At 60.1% G+C, this 18,420-nt stretch overlaps 1 protein-coding gene across 1 annotated transcript in view; it reads right to left on the minus strand.

The window, feature by feature from the left end:
• Positions 1 to 367: 367 nt before the first annotated feature.
• The window catches only part of FLT4 (fms related receptor tyrosine kinase 4), a 40,437-nt gene continuing 22,384 nt past the window's right edge, over positions 368 to 18,420 (minus strand). The window contains exons 11-30 of the mRNA XM_040622714.1: positions 18,071 to 18,194; positions 16,886 to 16,994; positions 16,090 to 16,452; positions 15,637 to 15,783; positions 15,407 to 15,538; positions 15,125 to 15,231; positions 14,691 to 14,826; positions 14,141 to 14,245; positions 13,684 to 13,797; positions 13,423 to 13,511; positions 13,137 to 13,287; positions 12,538 to 12,632; positions 12,045 to 12,167; positions 10,813 to 10,924; positions 9,380 to 9,479; positions 8,965 to 9,070; positions 8,241 to 8,389; positions 7,453 to 7,573; positions 6,374 to 6,435; positions 368 to 2,230 (exon numbers count right to left, since the gene is read on the minus strand). Coding sequence (XP_040478648.1) covers positions 2,032 to 2,230; positions 6,374 to 6,435; positions 7,453 to 7,573; positions 8,241 to 8,389; positions 8,965 to 9,070; positions 9,380 to 9,479; positions 10,813 to 10,924; positions 12,045 to 12,167; positions 12,538 to 12,632; positions 13,137 to 13,287; positions 13,423 to 13,511; positions 13,684 to 13,797; positions 14,141 to 14,245; positions 14,691 to 14,826; positions 15,125 to 15,231; positions 15,407 to 15,538; positions 15,637 to 15,783; positions 16,090 to 16,452; positions 16,886 to 16,994; positions 18,071 to 18,194 — 2,644 coding nt within the window. The 3' untranslated portion in view covers positions 368 to 2,031. The remainder of the gene's footprint in view (positions 2,231 to 6,373; positions 6,436 to 7,452; positions 7,574 to 8,240; positions 8,390 to 8,964; positions 9,071 to 9,379; positions 9,480 to 10,812; positions 10,925 to 12,044; positions 12,168 to 12,537; positions 12,633 to 13,136; positions 13,288 to 13,422; positions 13,512 to 13,683; positions 13,798 to 14,140; positions 14,246 to 14,690; positions 14,827 to 15,124; positions 15,232 to 15,406; positions 15,539 to 15,636; positions 15,784 to 16,089; positions 16,453 to 16,885; positions 16,995 to 18,070; positions 18,195 to 18,420) is intronic.

Here is an 18,420-nt window from a genome sequence, read left to right on the forward strand (position 1 = left end):
GCCTGGGTCACTGTCACCAGGACTGGAGGCACACTTGGCTCTAGGAGGAGGGGACAGAGTGCTGTGTCACTTTACCCATCAAAGCAGACATTAGGACGGGTTTGTAGCACGCCAGGCTGGGCGCTTCCTGGCCTGAGGGCCCGGGAGCCCGGCCTCCTGGTGCTTCCCGAGCGCCCTCTGCTGGTGGCCTTGGGGGACTGCACCGCTGGCTGGGGACAGGACCCAGAGCCCAGGCCTCTGCAGTCTGGTCCTTCGCATGGCCTGTCCAGTGGCCTGGTTGGGCTGACGATCCTGTGGGAGGACGGCAGGAATCCAGTCTTCACAGACAGCTGGGACTTAGCTGAGAACCCATTCACTGTAACTCAAAGACTGGCATCAAATTTATTATTATCTTTTGTTAAATATTTTAGATCTTTCAGAACACATGGTCTACAAGGCTGTCGTGGGTTTTCTTCCCAATACATCTTTGCGTGTGCAGGAGGAGAGGTGACAATAACAGGTGGAATGCACGTAGGGAGGGTCCTGGGGGGCCGCCCCTGCACCTGCATCATGAGCCTTGCTCCTCTGGGTGAGAACAGCCTCCGGACTTCCACAAGCTAAACCTGAGACCTATGTCTCCCAGTCAGGTGACATCAGAGGAGGAGGGCCACTGGGGACAGCGAGGATTACAGTCACACGTGCATTCGACGTATCTTGAACAATACACAAGGGGCGGTGGGGGGAGGGGGTGTTCTACCGGGCAAGCCCCTGCTCGCTGCACGGCCGCCTGTCCTGCAAGCGATTCGTGGGGGTGGGGGTGGGATGTCCGTCTCCACGGTGCTAACTGGAGAAGGGTCTCTCTCTGGCCAGGGGGAGGGATGGCTGGGCAGTGGGTGCTGGAATGTGTGTGTGTGGGGTGGCCCTGGGCAGAACAGCTCCAGCCTCCAGAGGGCCCTTGGCCACTCCCCTGGGAGGGCAGAGGCTTGACCTGCCAGGGCGCCATCAGGCACAGACCAGGGGGAAAGACACAGGGTCCCCCTGGGGCCACCAGAACGTCTGCTGACAGCCTCCTGGCACAGAAGATGGTTGCCCTGGGCCAACACCAGAGACCTTCCTCAGTGGCTCCCACGGTGTTTGCTTCTCAAAAGGCCATTCACAGCTTGGAAGGTGCCTTGGGTGGCAGATTCAGGCCCCCAGGGGAGAACCAGCCATTTCTGAAACTGGGCCGCTCTGGACCATCAGCTGGTTTTTCCCATTTTGGGCCAGGCAGGGGGGTGCAGCGGCCTGTGCTGTGTCAATGCCTGACTGGGGGTCAGAGGCAAGAATCGTCTAGATTCAGAAAGACCTTCCCTGGGCTCCCCTCAGACGAAGGGTTTGAAAAATAAATTCTTCACAGCAGCTCAACTAGTCTCTGAAGTTCTAATGAAAAACCATCTGTTGAAGAGCTGTCAACACCCAGGGGAAGGTACACCTGACGCTTGGCCCGGCAGAGACCACGGCCCCTGGGAGGGGAGCTGTTGGGCCGGGCTCAGGAGAGGGCATCCCCTCCAACTCCTCGTTTGTCATTTGAGGTGGAAATATGGCACCCTCTCTCAGCCTTGGAGAGCCAAGAAAGCCATTCCCATGGGAATGAGTGGAGTGAACAATGGGGCGGGACCTGGGGACCGCAGCTCAAGTCTGGCTCTGCCTGCGTCACTGTGACTCTCAGACCCTCAGAGTCCTCCTTAGAAAATGGGGATCATGCCCCACCCACCACGGTGGGAGAGGCAATCAGGACTGGCCCATGGGTATAGGGCTTAATGGAATCCGAATCTCAAGGGAAGAAGGCCCCAGGGCATCCGCAAGGTGGCCTGGGGCGGCAGGTGTGGTGACGGAGTCTGGGGGAGCCCCGGAGCCTGGGTCTTGCTCTTCCTAACAAGGGAGGAGTTAACACCTCCTGTCCAAGCTGAGGGAGAGGAGCTCCCAGCCTGGCCCCAGCCCTCTGCTTGCCTCCAGGCACGGCCCCCACCAGCTGTCAGACCCGGGGGCTTGGGGGCCTTGCCCGGGGCAGCCTCAGTAACTGTCGTCTGTGAAGAAGGGTGCGCGGGCGGACGGGGTGCAGTCGCCCTCGTCCTGCGGCCCCGCCAGCTCCCCGTACTCGCTGTTGTAGAACACCTGCCCTCCCCGTGCCCCCCGGTCCAGCCGCCGCCGCCGCCCTTGGGTGTCAGAGTACGCCCTGGTCACATCCACGTTCCGGCCCGGTCCTTTACAGCTGCCAAGACAGGGAAGGTGCTGGTCAGTAAGACAAGAAGAGAAGAGGGACAGGACCTTGGTCGGGGTCTGGCTGGAGTCACCGAAGACACCACCAGAGCGCCGAGCAAGCCCAGAGCCCTCGGAAACACAGACTTGACTCACACACTGAGCCGGACTGATGTGAGTGTTGGCAAACCCTGGGGCTTTCTCTGTCCTCAGCCTGGGCACATGGGACGACTGAGAATGCCCACTTCATGGCCCCCAAACCTGTTTCTCTCCCAGGCTCGCCCATCTCGGTAACCACACCAAGGCTGACGCTGGGGCTCATCCTTGCACTTCCCTTTCCCCAAACCCCTCACATCCAGTCCATCCAGAAGTCTTGTCTGTGTTGACTCCAGAATGTGCCCGAGCCCCTCTCTGCACGTCCTGCCCCGCTCCAGAGTGAGCGCCCACCTCTGATGCTCGGTGCGATCCTGGCCTGTCTCTCTTCTCCCAACCCTGCCTCAGAGATCCTTCCTGCTGGAGGACGTCCTTCTCCTGACACATCCTTCGTCACTCTCAGAATGAGCACTGAGCTTCTCACCCCGGCCTGGGAGGCCCTGCCCGTGCCAGCCCCCACCCCTGACTCCTCCCTGACAGCCCTGGGATGCTCCCTGCTTAGCTCTCACTTTCTTCGAGGTTTTTTTTTTTAAGGTTGATTTACTTATTTGAGAGACAGAGAGACAGAGAGAGAGAGCACGAGCAGGGAGAGGGGCAGAGGGAGAGAGAGCATCGTCAAGCAGACTCCTCACTGAGCACAGAGCTTGATCTCACGACCCTGAGATCACGACCTGAGCCGAAACCAAGAGTCGGAGGCTTACCCAACTGCACCACCCAGGCGCCTCCATTCTTTGAGATTTTTGAAGACCTTGCTTCATTTCTTCTGATTTTGTTTCTGTGGTGCATGGTGCTAAGCCCGGTGCCAACCTGACTTTTTTTTCTCCTCATAAATGACTCAGCCTTTCTGCCTGAATTCCCAGAATGTTTACCTTGACAATCTACCAGTTCAACTCACATACGCATCCAAGTCTCTGCTCTGGGGGAGCTTTCCCAGGCCCTCTTCTGATATGTAGATTCCGTTCTTTTATTTGAGGAGCTCCCTTGAATTACAAGTGTGCGATACTAGGTCTGCTGCGCCGGCATCGTCTCCCTCGGAGACTCCAATTGTACATATACTGGATTTTCCCACTGAACCACTGCACTCGCCAACTTCTTTCTGATCTTCTTTACCTCTGTATTTATTTCGGTTTTCTTTCGTCTCTTCATATCCATCTTCTGTGTCTTCCCCTGTAAGGGAGCACCGATCATATCTACTGATCCTTGTGTGCCCCCACCCCTACGGTCTTCATTTTTGAGGGGATCTGTCTTTTATTTCAGTTTTTTTCCTGAATGTAGTCAGCCGCCATGTGACACCTTCACACTGTTCATTTCCATTCTGAATGTTGGCATTTCCGACTCCTGGTGCAGCTCTTTAACTGTGTATTTAATTCACGTTGGAGTACTGCATCAGCTTTTCCCTGCTTCATTTTTTTTTTTTTGAGTGTTGACATCTACTGAAAAGTTTTCATTCTATTTTTTTTATTCTTATAATAACTCTGTATGGATCGTGCTTATATTTTCTGTTCATGATTATTCATGCTGGGATTTCCGGGACTAGAAATATCTGGTTCTCCCACGGAAGGCGCTTGGGAAGTGGGTGGCATGGGAAGCTTCCTCATTTAGGCGTGATGCATTAGACCCACATCTTTGGTATCACCTTGAATTCCTTCAACTGTACCATTCTTTGCGAAGGCTCCCTTCACGTTACGGTGTCGTATCACCACCAGGAACCAACCAGTCACTTTGCTGGGAGTGCTGGGCCCCCTCTCAGCTGCTGCCATGCAGCCATGCTGACCGACCACAAGCCCGGGGCTTCCAGATCTTTCTCATGCCTACACCATCGGAGGAGACGCCACACTGCAGGGTGTGGATCTCGAATCCTGTGTGGCCACTGAAAGGGCCACATAAGTGATCTGGAAATGAGGACTCCCTGGGGGGACTGCTGATCGGTGGTTCACAGGAGACAGGAAAGGATTGGGCAAAGAGAGCCCCTCCTTCTTCCCCACAGAGCCATCCAAGGCACATGCGATCCTTGCATCTGTTTGGAGAATGTTCCACATGCCACGTGAATGCAGGTGCACCTCTCGAGGGCTGGTCGGGATGTGCTTCCAAGGGAACCCGTGTGGACAAGAGTGCTTTCTGTTGCTGCCATTGTGAGGTGCAATTTCTGTAATAAACCGTTCCCTTGGGTGTGGATCTGTCTTCTGGATTCTTGCTTCCGGAGAACTCACTCTTTCCTTCTGCAGCCTTCCTCTTCCTTTAGCACGAAGCACTCGCGTCCTGCTCACTGGCCATTCGGAAGAAGTGCCTTCCCCAGATACCTGCCCCTGGTGCCTCTGACTGGCCCTGGAGCCCTGCTCTCCTCCAGCAGACCTCCGCTTCCTCCCTTATCCCCCTGGTTTGTCCCAACAACCTTGAAACACTCCTCTCTCCCGGGGCGGGCCCCCTCTTTCTCTCCTTCCGCCATGACTAGGGTACAGCTCTGCTGGCCCCAGAGTGGAGTTTCCTCCTCACACATAAACTTGTGTCTCTCTCCTGCTGATGGGCTCTGAGTGGCCTGACTCCATGGGCTGTTTTTATGAAGATGTGTGGAGATCAGAACTTACGTAGCAACCATCCTCTGACTCACCCTCTTACTGAATTACTTTTTTTTTTTTTTTGAGATACAAAATACTGTTTGGTAAAGAAACATTAGCCAGACATTATTTCCAATAATGCAATTACCATTTATGTTCCAGAACTAGGTTACTAACGGAGATCACCTGATCAAATCAATAGAAACAAAAAAAGGAGGCCAAGATGCATGGTACAGGTGCAGTAATTATGGCTGGGTACGTGCCCCCCCCCAAACCACCAGCACGCTCAGTGCCGCAAACACGCCCTTTGTGGGCTGCTGGGAAAATAACCACTGGTTGGTTCAGTTGCAGAAATCATAGGGGCGCCTGGGTGACATAGTGGTTAAGCGTCTGCCTTCGGCTCAGGGCGTGATCCCGGCATTATGGGATCGAGCCCCACATCAGGCTCCTCCACTATAAGCCTGCTTCTTCTTCTCCCACTCCCCCTGCTTGTGTTCCCTCTCTCGCTGGCTGTTTCTATCTCTGTCAAATAAATAAATAAAATCTTAAAAAAAAAAAAAAGAAATCATAAATACACCTCCCAGAAAGGTGAAGAATCACATCAACGCTCCTAACGTGATACAAATAAATCCTTGCGGGCTCGGGTAAAAAACTCATTGGCAACATCATACATTGATTAAAAAACCACATAGGCAGAGGCCAGGATTTGTTCTGGAAAGACTGTGTCCGATGACCCCAAAAACGGGCTCCCGACAAAGACACAGAACAAGGGGCCCATGTTTTACCGACTGAGCCAGCCAGGCGCCCATAAGTCCTGTCATTTAAACAGCGACGTGCAAGTCGACTACTAGAGTGAATAGGTAGACATTTAACGATTTCGTCTATACCCTTAAAATATGAAACATTCAGGGCTGTTTTTTTGGGGGGTGCTATCTTCTTGGACAAAGGGAGGTCGCCCTCTGTGCAGGCATACGAGGATTTCTCTGTGACTGCATTCTTATCACAATAGGACACCAGTCAGCTCCAGGTCGCATGATCTGTCTGGCTTCTGGGGCCATGAAGCTTAAATGGGGGTGGGGTGGGGGAGTGCCCTGGGATGGTGGTGGCGCCCCCTGGCTGTGGGAGGGGTGTGTACGCACAGTGAGCAGGTTAGATCATACTGGGTTCACAGAGTGGCATCCGAGCACCCGTCAGATGGAAGGGAGGTGTGGGGACCAGCACCAGGTGTGCTGGGCCAGGATGCTGATGGGGGAGGGGGCTTCTCTGTGGCCAAAGGCCTTGAGTCCCAGAGCAGCTTGTTTTGAACACCCCCAAAAAGCAATAGGGAGCCATGAGAGGTTTCGGGTGAGTCAGTGATGGGCACACACAGGTCCAGCTTCCCCCGTCCTGGCCCTTTGCAGGGAAAGAGGCTCTAGAAACCCTACCCGAGCCCACTTTCTTGTCTGTACCTGCTCTCCAACTGCTCAAACTCCTCGGAGGCCAGGACCATCCCACTGTCCGTCTGGTTATCCTGTGGGGAGAGAACAAGCCCGTCTGCAGGCAGCTGCTCCCCCCCATCCCCCCAGCCAGGGCAGCGTGGCATGGACTTACACTGCCGGCCTGACACCCGCCCCATGGAAATCGAGCAGAAAGCAGGTGTCCGTTCCTCGCTGGAACATGCAGGTCAGGGTCACACACCCCTGCTGGGGTGGGGGGAAACTGAGGCTGAGGGTGGAGGCAGAGCAGGAACACAAGGAGAACCAGGGAGCCTATCTTAAGAACCTAGCAGCTCATGGTGTAAAAAAATGGTCCTCACGCAGACACATCCCACATTCAGCGGGGCTCTGTCGCCCTTCGATGGTGCGTGACTTGGCATGCTTTTCGTTTTGCATGACATGGAGAGGAACAGCACTCTTGTCAGACCTGGGCCCCCCCGCCCAACATCCCCATCTGGCCCTGAGGACATGAGCCTGGGGCCAGTGCTCTCTGACCAGGTCCGTCTGCAGGGAGGCCTAGGCGGGAAGGTTCCCAGATGTGTGCACTGGCACCAGGCTGAGGACGAGTCTGCTTTTGCAAACTGGACCCACGGGCTCCAGCGTCCCAGTGCCCAGAGAGGCCCACTCTGCTTGAGTAGATCTGAGAACATGCTGTGTCCTGTGCCCCATACCCCGGCCTCTTCCTCGAGGGACCTCGAACCTTCTCTTTGGCCACATGGCTTGGTGGCCACCAAAGGGAAGCCCTGACTCAGGCTAATCCAACCATAACCATCTGGAAGGAGAAGCTGTCTTTCCACTGGGTTTCTTTGCTGCGCGGAGGGGAGACTGGTATGGGTGAGGAGGGCACGCAGGAAAGCAGCTGAGAGATGGCGGCATCACAGGAGCACATGCACCTCAACATGCCCAACGTGAAATCTGGACTTGACATTTCAAGGGACAAAGGAAGGCGCCCCTTCCTGAGCTGGATTCCCTGCTGGTCTCAGGAGGTCCTGATACTCCTCCCAGTGGAGAAAGCCCGATCTGGGGTACACAGGCCCACCTGCCCCACTTACCACCGAGGCCTTATAGGTCGTCGGGGTCATGGGAAATTCTTCGAACGTTTTCATCCTGGAGGAGCCCTGGGTCTGAGTCCCTCTGGCCAGGCACCCCGGAAAGGACACACAGTTGTAGTATCTGTGGGCGGAAAACAGACTGCTGAAGAAATGCGCTCCGGAAAGCTCTCTCCACCTCTCCTGCCCCCTCTCCTCCCAGAAGGGCCCCAGGCCTGGTCTAGGCTCCTCCCGGAGGACCCCCTGCAGCCATCCACCACGCCACCCCCCTGTGCTGAGCTGTCTCCTCTTCTGTGCAAGAGGAGAGCACCTCCCGGGAAGGGCACGGGAGGCGAGTGGGGCGTACCCAGCCTGGGTGTGGCACGGGGCTGGTGAGATTGGGGGGTTTTCACCCCGGAAAGGGTCTCTCTGTGCAAGGCGGGCAGTCTGGTGCAAGCCACACCTGGCCTGTGCGTGCGGGGCTGTGTGTGTGCATGGGCGTGAACACATTCTCCTGTGCGCTGGGGTGGCTGGTGGAAGAAGCCTGCAGGGTCTGAGGGGGCGCAGAGGAAAGTGAAGTCACAGGCTACGTGGCCTTGGGGGGTCCCCAAGGCTCACCAGGCCTTCCAGGGAGCCCGAGACCCCAGGACTGTCATTTAAAATCACTGTGCTCTTTCAGTTGGGGTACAAAGGTCTCTCAAGTCCTTGTCGTTTGCTGCCCCTTGATGACTGGCGGGAATAAAATATACCGCGACCAGCCTGCTTTCTCCCTGCCCTGGGGGGATCCCGGGACCCGGGCAAGGGCAGCTGACCTGGCGGCCAGGCTGTGCCGGTGCAGGCTCGGCGGGCTGTCCTCGGTGTCGGCCTCGGCCACGTGCAGGGCTGTGGTGGACGCCTGCAAGAAGCTGCCGTCCTCCAAGCTCTGAGAGCTGCAGGGGGCCATGCAGTCCTCCTCCTCCTCCTGGCAGGAATGGCAGAGGCCGCGGGGGTCAGAGATGGCTGTGCTGCCACGGCCCCCGCCCCTGGGCTCAGGACTGCCGGGGCTCCTGACCGGGGAACTTCTGTGCTCCAAGGTGCCATGAGGATTAAATGAGCCTGCCTGGCAAATTCTCCCCGCAGCCCTGCCAGGTGCCCCACTTACAAGGAGAAGGGCGCAGCAGGTACAGTCCCAACCCAGGGTCCCCCCTTTTGGGCACAGATTGGACTCCAAGTGCTGCAGGCAGCCCCTGCTCACTCCTCCAGAGCCCAGAGCACTGGGGCAGCCCTGAGCTGGCTTGCTCCCTGCCCCCACCCCTGGGCACCCTGGGGGGAGGGAGACAGAAGTCAAGGGTGGGTGCAGGGGGCGGGGCTGCAGGAAGCAGAAGCACAGAGGGACGTGGAGGAACACATCATCCTTCTGCCGGAGACAGGGGCTCCTTGCAGACCCCCCGAAGATCTGCCTCGGGCTCCTCATGGCCAAAGACGGGCCCTGGCCAGCTGCTTGAGGGCCCTGAGGTTGGGGGCCAGAAGGCCAGACAGGGAGGCCAGAGGACTTACCTGTCGGCCCCCGCCCTGCAGCAGGTCCCCCAGGATCTCCACCAGCTCTGAGAACGCAGGCCTCTCCTTGGGGTCTCCTGACCAGCAGCTCAGCATGACGCTGCGTCTGCGGGTAAAGCTGGCTGCTGGCCTGTGGTCTGAGCACGCCTGCACCAGCAGACCCCAGCTCCCCTGCCTAACCCCCATCCCTCGCCCCTCCTCTGTCCACCCAGTCTCTTCTGCCTGGCGGGGAGGTGGGGAGAGCTGTCAATGGACCAATGGTGGAGTAAGAGACTTCATCTGCAGGCCTCTACCCCATCCCCGTGCCTGCACCCCCTCTCCACTTCTGCCCCCTGCCTGTGCACAAAAACCCCCACCCGTGGCAACCTCCCCCTCCGAGCCCCCACCACCTGCAGAGCCAGCAGGGCAAACTCACATGGTGGGAGTGGCCAGCTCTGGGGCTCGCATCCGTGTGCCCTCTTTCAGCCGCTGGCAGAACTCCTCGTTGATCTGCACCCCCGGGTAGGGGGAGGCCCCTGATGGCAGAACAGGAATGGGGTAGGGGTGGGTGGGGAGCAGACACCTGCTGCCCAAACTGCCTCTCTCCTGGCCCCCTATGGCTGGGGGCTGGTCCTGCTGCTCCCAGGCCAGGGTTGGCGCAGGGGGGCGGCCAAGACCCTTCTGTACCGCCACGATGGCTCTTCATTGGGTTAAAAGAGGATGATGAGTGAAAACATGGGGGATCACTAGGGTCAGGGAGCCACAGTGAGCCAATCAAGCCAGGCCTGTCACAATCACCCCTCTTCAGAGACACCCTCCCTGGCTGCTAGTCAAACCCCTTCCTACATCCCGTGGCTTTGCCTGCTAACACACCCGGGACCTAACTCCTCCTTGGCCTGCAGCAGCTCGCCTCTCCTGACCACAGGAGAAACCGCCCCAAAGAGCCTCTCCGTCCCTCTGGGGCCCTAAGTGCAAGCCACACAGCCGCAGGGCAATCCTCGGAAGACGAGTCATACTGCTCTCTCCCTTGAGCCCTGAGTGGCTCCCCTGGGACTCAGGTCCAGGTCCACACCCCGGCAGGCTCACAGGGGCTGCATGGACCTCCCCTCCTCCCCCTTGCTGCACGTCCTGATGCCCCCTGCCCACGCCCGGCCCACTTCCAACATGCGGGGACCAGGAGGCTTGCTGGCCCCTCACCCTGGCCTGCTGTCCTCCCTGGCCCGCCTGCCCTCCCGAGCCCCTCCATCAGCTGGGCCCTCCCCTCCAGCTCACACACAGCCCTGCCCGCCCTGTGCTCTCCAGGCCCTTGCATTTGTAGTGATAGTATTCATCCTGGTGGCTCTTTGGCGATTTTACTTCTCCGTTTGCTCACCGCCCGGCTCTGCCCTAGCATGGGGGCTTCATCTTGGCCCCAGTGGGAGCCAGGGGCCCACGTGGAGCTCTCGTAAGTAGGTCCCCCTGTGTGTGAGCGCCCAGTCTCCTCCGGTACTCTCTCCAGCCCTTGAAGGCAGGAGCGGCCTCCCCGGTGACAGGTCAAGGTGGGGGCTCATCCAGGGACGTGAAGATCTGGGGGACCTGTGAGGCTTCTCCGCTGGGACCTGTGCTGATCCCGGGGACTGCCCGGTAAACACAGGCTGTGCCCTGTCACCTGTCAGAGGCCGGAGCACACCTGTAAAGGTGGCGCCAGGGGGGCCCAGGCTGGAGGCAGAGGGGAGAGGTGGAGGGCTCTTGGACCACTTGCCGAAGAGTGATGGCTTGCTGCAGGTGCAACAGCACTGGGCCCCCAGTCCCCTGCTTCAGAAGTGCTGGTGATGACGGGCAGCCTAGACTCCTGCCTCTCCCCACCCCCACAGCCTGCCCTGCACTTACCCAGGGAGAAGATCTCCCAGAGCAGCACCCCAAAGGACCAGACGTCACTCTGTGTGGTGTACACCTTGTCAAAGATGCTCTCGGGGGCCATCCACTTCAGGGGCAGCCGGGCCTGGGGGAGGCGGAAGGAGGCAGGTCTCCATGGAGGGAGGGAAGAGAGGAAGAAGGCCAAACACGCAGGCAGCCCCTCTCTCACCCCCAGCCTGCCCAGAATGCTGGAGCCACACCCCAAGAAGGGCCTTGGGCCACATCCACCCCTTGTGCGTTCAGAAGACTCTCACAGTTGGCCCCTACCCTGTAAGTGCCTGGCATCTTCCTCGAAGGCTTCTACCCTGCTGCTGTTCTCCTGGGTCTGTCTGGGCCCCTTTCTTCCCCTGCATGCTCTTGGGGGGCACTTGGAACCCCTCCTCCCCCAGACCCCAGACCCAGCCTCTGGAGGAATCAGGACCCTGTACCCCTTCACCGTACCCCCTCAGTTGCTCACTTGGTCCCCACACTGGAAGCCGGGCATCACTCCTGACCACTTGTCCTGGGGCTTGTGATGTGCCTTCCCCATCGTCTGTCTCTCTACCTCTTGGGGCCTCTTCCTGGGAGCCCTGAGGGCCCCAGCCCCTCCTGACTGGCCTCTGCCTCCACCCCAGCACACCCCTTCCTCCTTCCTCACAGCCTGCAGAGGGGGCTTCTGGAAGGCGCACCTGACTCTCCCATCCACCCGCCTCCACTCAGCCGTGAATTAGAATGAAGGGCACGGGCCTTCCGCACCATGGCTAGGCTGGCAGAGCGGCCCACCACATCCTAGACCCATCCCGCCCATTGCTCCCCTCTCCAAGCCTCTTCCTTCCTCCTCCAGGCCACAAACCCCCAATTAGCTTTGAGAACTCATTCAAGTGCCTGCCCGGCCACCTCTGAGCACCACAGATGAGAGGCACGCTGCTCCCAGCACCCACATGGACCCATGCGGGGTCCACCTCTGAGGCCCATCCCCTGCAGCGCAGACATGCGGGGTCAGTCAGCGTCCGCCTCGTGGACAAAGGCAGGGGGCCAACACAAGCCCCAGTCGAAGCACCATGGTCCCTGATCGTCAGCTCCTGTCTCTGCTCCCCTGCCCCACGTGCCCTGGTGAGGCCGCTAAGGTCCCTATAGGTGTGGGCTCTCTGACCTTCCATGGAGATGGCTCCTGGATGGGAGGTCCGTGCCCCCAGCCCCGCCCTCCCTCCGTGGCCTGCACTCACACTGCCCTTGCGCACGTAGTCGGGGTCTTTGTAGATGTCACGGGCCAGGCCGAAGTCACAGATCTTCACCACATCGCTTTCTGACAGCAAGATGTTCCGAGCAGCCAGGTCTCTGTGGATGCACTAGGGGGACAGGGAGGTGCGAGGGGGGTGGTCAGCACGGGTCCCCAGGGCCCGCCCATGCCTGAGGCCTGCTCTTTCACGGAGAGATTTCTATGCTCCCTGCGGACCGTCCATTGAGAGGGCTCCCAGAACTATAGGGACAGCAGAAGAGGCTGTGGGGGGGTCAGATTCCACATTCACCTCTGGCACTGACTAGCTAGAGACCTCAGGAAGTCACTTCCACGCTCTGGTCTCAGTTTCCTCCTCTGCAAAGTGGGAGAAACACACGCTGCCCACGGCATCACTGTGGGGTGAGCTAGGACAAGGCCCCCCTTGGTATGCTGGTCGTCTGCACCCTTCTCCCCTCTGAGAGGCCTGCTGGGGCAGTCACCTTGCGGGAGGCCAGGAACTCCATGCCTCGGGCCACCTGAAAGCTGTAGCAGACGAGGTCCTCCATGGTCAGTGGGCTCAGCCACAGGTCCTGGGCTGCACAAAGGAGCAAGGCAGGCTCAGCGGAATTGGGGGGGGGGGCTCTTCCATGGCTCCCATCTCCTACCCTTCCCCAAAGGGAGCATCTGTTCACCGCCTCTGGCCGCACCTCTCCTGCTTGAGCCCCTGAAGCCCCTGGTGCTAGCTAACAAGCGTGTGGGCCCCCTCTCTTGCCCCTCAGCATCCACTCTCTCTGCGACACCCACTAAACCCTCCCAGTGCCGGGAATCCTGTTGCATCAGTGGCCCTTTGCACCTGCTACTTCTGCCTGTCTGCTCCCACCCTTGTGTGGAAGGCAAATGCCTAGATGGCCAGTGATGCCCAATCAAATGTCAGACTGTCCCTGTGGCGTCCTCCCTTCCAAAGGAAAAGCCCATTACACCCTCTCCCACGTAAGCCCCTCCAGGAGGACCTGAGGCCAGCTTCTCCCACAGTCCCCTGTTCAGGAGGTATCCTCGCGCCCGCCCGACCTCTCTGGGCAAGGGGAAGCAAGGCGCTTACCTTCTTGGGCCGGAGGGGCCCGCTCTGCCCCGCCCTTGCCCATCAGGAGCCGGGAGAGGAGGGCCCTCTCGCTGCTTCCTGGCCTCCTCCGGTCAGCTATGGCTCCTTCCACCATGGCGCGAAAGCGCCTTCGCTGCTCAGGGGACTTCTCCTGCGAAGGCACAAAGTGGCTCTGAGGGGGCTCCGCCACTCACAGCAGAGGCACTGCCCCCACCCCACTCTCAGCCCACCTTGCGTCCTGCGGGCTCCCGGCCGAGCTCAGGCCCCTAGCAGGGCTCGCACTTACCGCATAGGGGCTGAAGGCCTCCCGCTTGGCACGCAAGAAGTTGGAGAGATTGCCGTACTTGCAGAACTCCACGATCACCATGAGGGGGCCTAGAGTAGGGCAAGAGCCAGGCGCTTGGCGACAGACGGCAGGTGGGAGGGCAAGCACGCACCGCAGCAACGCCCCCTCCCCCGCCATCCTGCTCCGCCCCCTCCCGGCCCCGCCCATACCGAGCCCAACAGGCCCCTCCCACCAGGGAGCGGGGGGCAGCGAGCTCCGTACCATTGGGCTTGGTGCACGCCCCCAGGAGGTTGACCACGTTGAGGTGGTTACCGATGTGGATTAGGATCTTGAGCTCGGACATCAAGGCTCGATGCTCGCTAGCTGTGGCGCCCTCTGGAGGGGACATGGGAGCTTCGCGTGGTGCTGGGCCCGCGGCCCGCCGTCCCCCAAACCCTGCGCGTCCCTCTTCCCGGCCACTGGCTTAGCTAAGGCGCAGCTAGAGCTTCTGTGCGTGGGGGCATCGGGTCCCCAGCTCGTCCTGCTCGCCTCTTTGAGGCTGAGGTTTCAGGTGGGATTGGGAATTACTCAGATCTGAGCCCAGGGCCTCCATGAAGAACCCTGGGTGAGACCCTGGCTCCGAACGTCAGTTTCCCCTCTTGAACCACAGCCCCACCAGCCCACCCAGAGTCGCNNCCCCCACCAGCCCCGCCGCCCCCTCCACCCGCTGACCCCACACCTTTCAGCATTTTCACAGCCACAGTGTCGCAGCTACTGCCCTTGTGGATTCCAAAAGCCGAAGCTTCCACAACCTTCCCGAAGGCCCCATGGCCGAGGACTCTCCCTGTGGGGGCAGGGAGCCGGGTCCAGGTGAGCTGTATAAGGGCGAGGGTGAAGAGGGACGGGCAGCAGGGGCAACCCGCATGGAGGGCCAGGAAGGAAGGCCCAGGAGGGGGAGGAAACTCGGGAGCCTCTCTGCCAAACAGGAAGAGCGCGGAGAGCAGGAGCGGGGAGAGCGGGAGAGGAGAAGCAGACAGGAAGGCCTGCATCCTCTCCCAGCAGGTGTGATGGGCCCACCCTGCTCAGAGCAGCGGGAAGTGACCCCGGGGGGCCTGAGAACTGCAGCCCTGGCTCGGGTTCCTGGGATGCACGCCCAGATGGACAGGTCAGGCCAGGTGGGGGCCAGGCATGACTTTCTGGCCCGAGAATGGAGGGATTTCAGTACTTCAGAGGGAAGCGGTCTATGCGGGCAGGATAGGGTAGGTGGGCAGGCTGGGTGATCGCCTCACCGAGGTGCAGCCGCTCCCGGGGGAACTCCCACTGGCTGGCATCATATGATAGGTATTCACACTGCTCCTCCAGAGGCACCTCCCCGGGGTCCATGATGATGGACAGGTAGCCCGTCTTGATGTCTGCGTGGGCTGGCTGGGGTGGGGTGGGGACAGCTAATTGATTTGGCCATACCACGGTCTTGGGTCACCTTTTCCCCAGGACAGATGGGATCTCCTTTGGGACTCTCAAGCCAGGAGGGGACAGACAGACTGACAACCTCTGGTTGTGTAAGAGCCCAGCATGGAGAGGTCAGAGAGGCTTCCCAGGAGGTGAGGCTTCCAGGTGAGCCAGGGCGGTTGAGGACCTTATTCCTTATCTTACAGGCTGTGCAGGGCGTACAGAGACCCCACAAGGAGTGGTGGAGAGGCTCAGTTGGGGGAGGAGCGCTCACCCTCCTCATGTTACAGAAGATGAGGAGGAGGAGGACCCAGAAGAAGACAGCGATGACCCCGGTGCCGACAAGGATCACGATCTCCATGCTGCCTTTATCCTCGGAACCTGAGTGGGCAGAAAGGGGCCAGGCTGTGTGTGTGTGTGTTAGGGGGAGAAGGGTGCACCCTGCGAGAAGCTCCCCTTCTGGTGTGCACGACTTGAGGGAGGTGGCTACGAGAAAGAGCCAAGTGCGGGGGCGGGGGGCGCAGGTGGGTGGAAGGGCGCAGGGGGGAGGCCGGACCTTCCACGGCCACGCTGGCAGAGGAGTTGACGCAGCCCTTTGCGTTGCACACGCTGCACAGGTAGCGGCCCGCGTCCTCCTCGCGCACGCGCTGTATGCTCAGCTTCTGGTTGGAGTCTGCCAGGTCGATTCCTGTAGCAGATGGGGTGTTGCTTTGAGTTCAGAAGGGTCTGAGGCCTTGACCTGGCGAGCCTCTGCACCCCGCCCTTCGTCGGGGTCCACCGTCCTACCAGACTCTTCCTCCAGCAGCCTCTCATCTTTGTACCACAAGATACTGGGCACGTGCGCCCCGGCCACTGGGCACCGCATCTCCAGGGAGTCGCTCACGTTCACCAGGAGGTCAGTCAAGTTCTGCGTGAGCCGCGGGGCTTCCAGGGCTGGGGGTGGGGGTCGAGAGCGAGTTAAGTGGAGTTGCAGAAAGCAGGAGAGTATGCCTGGCAGGGGCCGTCCAGGGCTGGGAGCAAAGAGTGGGGCCGGCTTGCGTCAAGCTCTAGAAGGATCGGGTTTGAGCACAGGGTTGGGGGGGTGGGGGTGGCGGTGGGCCTCCACAGCGTGGGCGGGGAGGAGGACCCTCCCGCAACAGGTTCAGGCTCTCCGCGTGGCAGCCCAGGCGCCTTCGGGGAGGGGAGAAAGCCTCCTTGGGAAGCGCCGCCAGCCCTCCCCTGCAGCCCTGCCCGCCTCACCCTGCACTGACAGGTACTTCTTGTGGCAGTGCTTGTCGTGGCTGCGACGGTCCTGCACCTCGCATACATAGTCGCCTTCGTGCTCAGGCGCCACGCTGGGGATGGTCAGGCTGAGCGTGGCGTGGCGCGCCCCTGGCTCCGCCTCCTCCAGGTGGGCGGCCAGAGGCGTAGCGAACAAGTGCACGTTCTTGCAGTCGAGCATCAGCGGGTTCCCGTGCGCGTCGTGCAGCGTGGACAGGTTGAGGCGGTACCAACGCAGATGCTCGTAGGTGTAGTTGTCTGCCCGGCAGCTCAGGCGCACGTCCTGGCCCTCTAGCGGCTCCTCCGATGGCTCGGATTTTATGCTGAAGCCATCGGGGATGTCTGGGGAGGAAGGAGGAGGCTGTGACACTGGCTCACCTCCCTGCCTCCCGTGGTGCTCGCTCTCCCTTTCCCAACTTTGCCTTTGGACTCACTCTGCTTTTCCCCAGGAAAAGTGTCCCTGTGAGCCAGCTGCTGTGTTGGGAAGGGGGTGGGAGGGAGGTGAAGCCACAGGGAATGGAAGGCACCAGTGGGGAGGCACCTCCAGGGCTGGGGGCAGAGGGTCTCCCTCCATCCCCATGGCCCAGCACCCCGGTCTATATGCTGATGACCTCCAAATCTATCCCTCCCGCCCAGACCCAGGGGCCCAGCGCCCAACAGCATCAGAAACTCAATGGGCCCAACCTGGCCTCACTGTCCTCTCCCAGGCCTTCCTTCCTGCTTCCTGTGCCCACCTGGTTCCCGACCTCCACCTGGGCCTGCCCAGGTCACTCACTGGTCACGTAGAAGTAGATGAGCCGCTCGTCCTGGCCCACTTTGTTGAAGACCACACACTTGTACATGGCGGACACGTTGGCATTCTGGATCACCAGCTTGCTCACCGTCTATGCGGAGCACATACGAGCACAGGGATCCATCTCCTGCCCAAGTTCCTCCCACCCTGACTGTCCTCCCTTTCTGCAAGGGGGCTGCTGCCCCCAGGAGAGGAGTGGGGAAACTGAGGCCCCAAGCTGAAGAGGACCAAAGCTCAGAGACAGGACCAGGCATGGTGAGGTGGGGAGTGGAAGGTGAAGCCCTTGCACAGCAGAGGTCGTTCTCTGGAAAAATCAAGGACATAGCTAGGAACAGCCGGCATCGGCTGGGGCTGAGGTCAGAGGGCAAAGTCAGGTATGACTGGAGAGGCCTCTGGGTGTGGATGGGCTCAGGCTGTGGCCACGTTGAGCAGGGGACAGGCCCAGTCTGGCAATGGGGCAGTCCAAGCCAGGGCTAGGATTTGGGGTATGGAGCAAGGCTGGTCACTGCATGAGATCCATGTGATGTGCCACGTTCACCCCAGGGCTGCTCCCGGAACCCTCCTCAGGGCCCTGGGTGGTGGCCAGGGAAGGGAATGGGTCCCAGGTCTCCCAGAGGACTCTGGCCTGGGGAGTAGAAAGCTTGGAGGCAGGGGGAGGAGAGAGGGCCATAGGCCCTGCCTACCATCCAAACAACCCCCCCCCCCATTCCAAGCTGGGCACTTCCTGGCCAGGCCTGGAACAGGAAGAGGCTCTGGAGGTGTGTAGGAAAACAGGAAGTGACTGTAGGAAGTGGGTGCCTTTGTTCAGTCCCCTCCCCCGCCTGGCCTCTTTTAGGCATTGCCCCCTGGCTGGCCCAGCACCACAGTTGCCTTCAGTGGGGACCTAACTGGCCCCAGGCCTGACCCTCCCAGCCCTGGGGCCTGTGGGTGGCTGGGGCTCAGGGCCCAGCCAGGCTGCCTTCAATCTAAGCGTCCTTCTCTGGGAAGCAGCTGGAAGCCCCCTAACACCCCCCCATCCACATGCAGTAAGGGGAGCTGAGGCCCAGAGACACTGCAGAGAGAGGGCCAGCTCTCAGAGCTCTGCAGGCCTGGTAGAGATGGAGGCCAGGAGAGGGCTCCTCCCTGCCTCCCTTCTCCTTCCCTGTCTGTGGCCCGGCCGGTGCCTACCTTATTCTTCCCCTCCACAAACTCAGTCCAGGTGTCCAGGCTCTCGATGGGGTTCACAGCATCTTGCGTGGTCACCTCTCTCCAGTCCCGGCACTGTGGCATGTGATCTCTCTGCTGCCGCCGGCTGTTGGGAACAAGGAGGGCCGGGGCAGGTCAGGATGCCCCACAGCGGGTGGGGGTCCAGCAACTGTCAGACTCAATGTCATCGACTCACTTGGGTGGGGAAGGCTGGCTCTCAGGCTGAGGCAAAGGAGGGGATTGGGGCTTGGTTTCTGAACACTGTCTTCCATCCTTGATGCTCATGGCCCTGCAACAATCTGTCCTGTGCGGGCTCCCAGAACAGCCTTGCC

The sequence above is a fragment of the Ursus maritimus genome, unplaced genomic scaffold, assembly GCF_017311325.1.
Source record: "Ursus maritimus isolate PB19 unplaced genomic scaffold, ASM1731132v1 scaffold_5, whole genome shotgun sequence".
NCBI lineage: Eukaryota > Metazoa > Chordata > Mammalia > Carnivora > Ursidae > Ursus > Ursus maritimus.